Source organism: Amblyomma mixtum, chromosome 5 (assembly GCF_055824585.1).
Source record: "Amblyomma mixtum isolate Tamu chromosome 5, ASM5582458v1, whole genome shotgun sequence".
Lineage (NCBI taxonomy): Eukaryota > Metazoa > Arthropoda > Arachnida > Ixodida > Ixodidae > Amblyomma > Amblyomma mixtum.
In genome coordinates this window covers 200,448,814-200,456,313 of record NC_143016.1, presented here as the reverse complement: position 1 = coordinate 200,456,313, position 7,500 = coordinate 200,448,814, and the positions used below count along the sequence as shown (strand labels likewise).

Genomic DNA, 7,500 nt, shown 5'->3' with positions numbered 1-7,500 from the left:
AGAAATGGAAATGCCTAGCCTAGCCTAGCCTAGCCTAACCTAGCCTAGCCTAGCCTAGCCTAGCCTAGCCTAGCCTAACCTAACCTAACCTAACCTAACCTAACCTAGCCTAGCCTAGCCTAGCCTAGCCTAGCCTAGCCTAGCCTAGCCTAACCTAACCTAGCCTAGCCTAGCCTAGCCTAACCTAACCTAACCTAACCTAACCTAACCTCACCTCACCTCACCTCACCTCACCTCACCTCACCTCACCTCACCTCACCTGACCTGACCTGACCTGACCTGACCTGACCTGACCTGACCTGACCTAGCCTAGCCTAGCCTAGCCTAGCCTAGCCTAGCCTAGCCTAGCCTAGCCTAGCCAACGTTTCTAGATTAAGACAGTTGGGAAACTTCGCCGGCGAGCCAGGGAGCCGAGCGGCCCCTCGCGATCGCCGTCTACGCGGTGGCGCTGCGGTCGCTTTAGGATGAGCGCGTCGTCTGCTACTCCCAGCTTGAGGAGCGTCGGAAGGAGATGGCTCGCGTCCGTTAAAAAACTACGTATTTAAGGAATACAAACGTACGTAGCCTTCGCCTTGATATTTTTTGTAATGAAAAAAGGCGGTTTAGTAGCATTTATAGCAGTTACATTAGCCGGACTCGTTAAAGACGCGTTTGCAAACGGCTTCAAGAAGATAAGCTGCCGTGCTCCCAATACCGATCGCTTTATTGAAAGAAAATGCCGCAACCACCAGCACAATTGTATTTTCATCTCGACACAGTTAAACAGAGAAGGTGGCTGAAGAAAAAAAAAGTGCACGTGCCGCAAGAAAAAATGAAAGAAACAAGATTTAGTGGCTTTTATCCTTCCGCTAAGTTTTATTTACAGACGCGCAACTTTCAGTGAAAAGTCAATAAAGGAAAGCTTTCAACTTTTCACATCAGTTTTGCTTTCTTTCTTGCAGATGCAACAACTTCGGAAGCGCTGAGCTTTTTGCAAGCATCTTTAGCGGCAAAATGCATGCGTAGTGCTATGTAAGAATGCAAAAGCTCTGCAGTTGTGCTATCTCTGTGAGAGGGGCAGCCAACACTAGTCACATCGCTGTCTTTGAGCGAATCAAGGAGGGCCCAAAAAGTGTCTGAACAGAGGCTCTTCTTTTGCAGCATAGGCGAGATCTTGATTTCAATTGCGCGGAACATGTTATAGAGTTCCCATGATGGCTTCTTGAGGCTCCCCTGCTTGAATTCTCTCCCTAGAGTGAGAAATGCCTCTGGGAATTCTGAATTTGAAGACTGAATGCTACTGATGCACTCCTGACACTTCTCATATTTCAGGAAGGATTTTACGAGGTAACCACACAAGTAGTATATGACGCAATCCTGGGCTGATGGTGTGTAATATCCGTGATCGGGAGCGACGCTTTCCCTAACTTGTGCGGATGCGCAGATTTCAGATAACTTCCCCTCAATGGTCTTCTGAAGCTGCTCACGTGATGCAAGCCGTTCTTTTCTCCCAGCCTTCATCGTCTCTTCAACAGTGGCCAGAACGAATGTGTGTTCTTCTATCACATTGCTACCAACACAGGCGCTTATCGGTGCGTACAAACTCAACAGCCTGTATATGTGAGTGAAGCTTGTCAAAGTGGGATGGTCCTCATCACCTCCGTAGCTTCTGGTCAGCCCAAAAAACCTCTGAAAAATAAGATGCATGACTTTCTTTTTTAAATTGAAACGTACAATGAAGTCGATTCATTCCAACTCTAAGGAGATTGAAAATTTTCGAAATATATGCAGTTTAAATAAACGGGACCATTTTCAATATGGTTTTCGGGTGTTCTGCATGTTCGAAGTAAGTAATTAAGTTCAACTTAATGAGAGTCCACTAGTAAAAGAAAGAAGAAAGAAGAAGAAGTTTATGGTTTACTAAAAAACCATAAACTGTCTATGAATGCAGACCCCTTCCTCAAACCTAACACTACGCGCCAAACACGAAATCATCATACACAATCATTAACCCCTTACAGTGCTAGGATTAACGCCTTTAAATACTCATTTTTTCCACGCACCATTGAGGAGTGGAACAGGTGTCCGCCAGATCTCTTAACCAGAGCTGATTCTTTTGACTCTATGTTTTCTTCACAGCATTTAATTTGAGAGCCATTTATTTCTACGTTTACTTTTTGTATTTTGCATCTGAGCCTTGTATTTATTGCTGTATTTTGTGTTACAACTTGTATTTAACATTTTTCAATTTTGCTAAACCTGTTCTTTTTTGCATATATTATGTATTCGCCCCTCCTGCTTGGGCCTACTGTAGGCCTGCAGTATGTTCTAAATAAATAAATAAATAAATAAATTGCTCCGGCCGTTTTTACTGCTTACCTCTAAAGGATCCTGATTCAGCTTTCCGGTAAGTACATAAGATGCTCCTTGAGATAAAAGATCTTTCGTGAGGTCTAGGACTGACGAAAGAGTAACACGAAGCGATTCGGTGGTAGGTTGCGAAGCAAACATGACAGTTCCTTGAGAAATGTGGTTCCTTTCCGTCAGATTTAGTGTATCAAGGAACTTCTGGATGACCTGGAATGTGAACCAGGAGGAAAAAAACAGTCAACAATGTTATAGAAAATTTGCACGCATTTGCGAAATGTTTCGTTTATATGTGCTTACCTCCATTTCCTTCGAGGAGCTTGTTATTCCAAACTGAGGCAGTTTTATGTTTAAAGCATCAAACAAACTGTTCACCATGAGCGTAAACTCCCGAGTGCCATCACAATCTTCCAGTCCAGGCTGCTTGAGATGCTGGTAGACCCTTAGCCCGACTGCAGTACTGCGGCTTAATAACTATAAAGAAAGCAATGAATACAGTGCTTTAATATGCGTCGCAACCGCGCCAAGGAGTTCTAGTTCGACTGTAAATTTGGCACACACTTCAGCACCTTTACTTACCTGAACAGCCAGCCGGACATTCATTTTTCTCATATTGTCAGGGCTGACATGCTCTCTAGTCAGTTTAGGCACGACGCGTAGCTGCTGTTTGCCATCAACCTCCTGTAGTATCCGGTAGTGGTCATAGTTGATCTTGTGCTCGCCGATCTGCAATTGTTTGCAAAAACTTGCAGATCGACAACAAATACTTCTTCGAAAACATATATGTTTGTTGAAAGGAATCTTTAGCTCACCATTGCGTACTTATGACGAAGAAGATGGTTCCTGATGCACTTTATAATGTGCGGGACATCACAAAGGAAGTACAGGTGCTGCCCAGGTACAGTCGGATGGTCCACTTTGTGCTTCGGTACATGCAGCTTGCCTGATATGCGAAACTGGGACCACATGGCCTTGTTCGTGCTGGCTCCATCACTTATAACGGCAACAACAACAGCATTGTGCTTGCTAAGTTCTACAATGGCCTCCAGAACGAGCCTTGCTAACACCTTCCCAGGTGCGGCATGTTTTGTTGCAAAACACGCAATGGGCTGAACCCAGGAGTGGAAGAGGGGCACGAACATTAGAACCAGTGCGTGGTCAGCAGTTATAGTTGAATCGTGGCCATCGCCGTAATTCACAAAGCCGTCAATCTTATAAGTGTGCTTGTTGAAAGCAACAGCCTGCCGCACCTTCATTTCGTCCAGTATTAATGTTCCGCAGCGCTGGACATCTGATCTGTCCTTCATGAACGCTCCGACACTGGCGAGAGCTACCTTGTTAAACCCGAACTCACAGGTCATCCCACGCATGATCTGTCTTAGCCGGGTGGTTGTCGGCAGCGGCAGGAGCTTCATCTTTACCATGAGTTTGTACGCTCTCGGACTTGAAATTCGTAAGAGCATGCATGTCACGAGCCATTCTGACCTATAGCGCCTTCCCTTAGGCGTTTTTGCTTTTGCAGCTTGAAATGCTGTGCGAAAGGCTTCCCGCTGTGCATCAGGTATCTTTTCTAGTGCATTCTCCAAGACATTTGGTGACACCTGCGAGAGCCGGTGCTTTAGAGCATCGAGTTCCCTTTTCGCTTTTTCACGAAAAGCAGTTGCCCTAATGACTCTTTTCCTTAGGTTCTTGATTGCCCATCGCGCCTTGCGTTGAGACTTCATGCCCTTTCTTGCTAGGCGCTTCACTCTGTCCTCAAAATTTTTTTTCATTTTCTTGCATGGAGTACACAAGGTGTGCTCAGAGAGAACCATGCATTTCTTACTGTGCCATACACCACCAGATTTCAAGGCGGTCGTTGAGGTTGAAATGCTAGGGAAAAGCTCACTTTCACAACCTGTGCAAACATTCAATAAGTCAATGTACTGAAGAAACGTCGTCACGTCATTCAGGCTTGCAAGTGCAATTTTCGATGCAATTTCAACGTAGCTCCTTTCCGGCACAAGCACACCTCGTGCACTGACATCAACAGACAAGTTGTTTCGCACAACTACAGCTTTCTCTACTACTACAACACCTTCACGCTCCTCCAGCTTGTAGATAATAACATCATCGGCTGAGGCTCTTACGCACCATGTCTCAAACGTTGGTGTGTTTTGCAGAACAGAAAACCACGGTACATTTTCAAGCGTCCGTTTGTCAGCGGCGACCTCAAGATGTTCGGCGCTCTCCGGAGCGTCGAAGCCGTCTTCTGCTCCTCTTTTGCTCTGACAAGCGAAAACATCGGCGGAAGCCACTGATGTAACTTCGGGTGACTTCCTTGTCGTATTGCATGAGAGATGAGCCGGTCTGTTCGTGAAAATACATGGCACCGCACCCTTCTTCAGTGTCCACCTACCTCGAGGAATCCTAACGGTTTGACCGTTAACGACGTGTTGGAAGCAGGAGTTGATGTCCTCAGGCAGGAAATGGAGGTCACACACATAAGTTTTGGACGTCACCTTGAAGTTCTTGCGCGGAATTGCTTCTGTCCATGCTTTCAGCACCTTAGGGTCATTTGCAGGCTTGAAAAAATGCCGCTTCTGAGAATTTGACTCTGTCGAATCATATCCCGCTCGGCATCCCGGTACACTACACGCCGGCATGTTCTAAAGTGTCGCTTTGCAGCATTTACTTCGCTATAGGGTAGCAGCATGGATTCGGTGGGAAATGCACATCACAAGAGAAACTATATATCGACACAGAAGCGGCAGGATCCATGAGACCGCGGGCCACAACGTGAAATTCGCCGCATCACCGCGTGCCGTCTGCCGGCGACAAGCGGCTGCAGACGACGCAAAGATCCCTGGCCGGGACCTTTGAGGCGGCAAGCATCACATTCTCTATAAAAAAATCTGTTATTTTCACTGCTAAAACCAGCCAAGGAAAAAATATTTAATGCGATGCGATATTACCCACCCGAGGAATATTATCCACATAAACTACGAGGAGGAGGCAAGCGGTACGTCATGTTTCTCTAAACCGCGGAAAGAAGGGCTTCCGCTTTTTTTCCGATATTTACAGCCAAACGTTTAACCTCGAGCATCCTGCACTCACGTACCCCAGACGCGCACGCGGACATCGCAATTCGTAAATGAGCGCGGCTAGAAGCGGCCGCCCCCGGCGCAGACGATGCGAGGCACGAGCCAACGTTAATCATTCGCGCAGAAATCGTGGCCTCTGAGATCAAGCTCGATGTCAAAGTACCGATGCTTGAGCTGGTCACGGAGGCCATGGGAAAACAAACGCGGTACTTCCACCACCCGAGAGATGGCGCTCGCATCTCTTTAAGATGACATCGGCGACAGAAAGGGGCCGCATACCCGGAGCAAGTTTTCCAACTGTCTTTATCTAGAAACGTTGGCCTAGCCTAGCCTAGCCTAGCCTAGCCTAGCCTAGCCTAGCCTAGCCTAGCCTAGCCTAGCCTAGCCTAGCCTAGCCTAGCCTAGCCTAGCCTAGCCTAGCCTAGCCTAACCTAACCTAACCTAACCTAACCTAACCTAACCTAACCTAACCTAACCTAACCTAACCTAACCTAGCCTACCCTAACCTAACCTAACCTAACCTAACCTTGCCTAACCTAACCTAACCTAACCTAACCTAAACTAACCTAACCTAACCTAAACTAACCTAACCTAACCTAACCTAGCCTAACCTAACCTAACGTAACCTAGCCTAACCTAATCTAACCTAACCTAACCTAACCTAACCTAGCCTAACCTAGCCTAACCTAACCTAGCCTAGCCTAGCCTAGCCTAGCCTAGCCTAGCCTAGCCTAGCCTAGCCTAGCCTAGCCTAGCCTAACCTAACCTAACCTAACCTAACCTAACCTAACCTAGCCTAGCCTAGCCTAGCCTAGCCTAGCCTAGCCTAGCCTAACCTAACCTAACCTAACCTAACCTAACCTAACCTAGCCTAGCCTAGCCTAGCCTAGCCTAGCCTAGCCTAGCCTAGCCTAGCCTAACCTAACCTAACCTAGCCTAGCCTAGCCTAGCCTAACCTAACCTAACCTATCCTAAGCTAACCTAAGCTAACCTAACCTAACCTAAGCTAAGCTAAGCTAAGCTAACCTAACCTGACCTGACCTGACCTGACCTGACCTGACGTGACGTGACCTGACGTGACCTGACCTGACCTGACCTGACCTAACCTGACCTGACGTGACCTGACCTGACCTGACGTGACCTAACCTAACCTAATCTAACCTAACCTAACCTAACCTAGCCTAGCCTACCCTAACCTAACCTAACCTAACCTAACCTTGCCTAACCTAACCTAACCTAACCTAACCTAAACTAACCTAACCTAACCTAAACTAACCTAACCTAACCTAGCCTAACCTAACCGAACGTAACCTAGCCTAACCTAACCTAACCTAACCTAACCTAACCTAACCTAGCCTAGCCTAGCCTAGCCTAGCCTAGCCTAGCCTAGCCTAGCCTAGCCTAACCTAACCTAGCCTAACCTAACCTAGCCTAACCTAACCTAGCCTAGCCTAGCCTAGCCTAGCCTAGCCTAGCCTAGCCTAGCCTAGCCTAGCCTAACCTAACCTAGCCTAACCTAACCTAACCTAGCCTAGCCTAGCCTAGCCTAGCCTAGCCTAGCCTAGCCTAGCCTAGCCTAGCCTAGCCTAGCCTAACCTAACCTATCCTAGCCTAGCCTAGCCTAGCCTAGCCTAACCTAACCTAACCTAACCTAACCTAACCTCACCTCACCTCACCTCACCTCACCTCACCTCACCTGACCTGACCTGACCTGACCTGACCTGACCTGACCTGACCTGACCTAGCCTAGCCTAGCCTAGCCTAGCCTAGCCTAGCCTAGCCTAGCCTAACCTAACCTAACCTAACCTAACCTAACCTAACCTAACCTAACCTACCCTAACCTACCCTAACCTAACCTAACCTAACCTAACCTAACCTAACCTAACCTAACCTAACCTAACCTATCCTAACCTAACCTAACCTAACCTAACCTAACCTAACCTAACCTAACCTAACCTAACCTAACCTAACCTAACCTAGCCTAGCCTAACCTAACCTAACCTAACCTAACCTAACCTAACCTAACCTAACCTAACCTAACCTAACCTAACCTAACCTAGCCTAGCCTAGC

General features: G+C 47.2%; 1 protein-coding gene across 1 annotated transcript; it reads right to left on the bottom strand.

Annotated features, from left to right (window-relative positions):
* Positions 1–572: 572 nt before the first annotated feature.
* Positions 573–5,016, bottom strand: LOC149345422 (uncharacterized). Its single transcript, XM_089546642.1, has 5 exons — positions 3,159–5,016; positions 2,926–3,072; positions 2,647–2,820; positions 2,359–2,556; positions 573–1,668 (listed from the first exon to the last, which is right to left on the bottom strand). Exons 1-5 carry the CDS (start codon positions 4,989–4,991, stop codon positions 913–915), a joined length of 3,108 nt encoding a protein of 1,035 aa, XP_089402768.1. The 5' UTR covers positions 4,992–5,016; the 3' UTR covers positions 573–912.
* Positions 5,017–7,500: the final 2,484 nt, after the last annotated feature.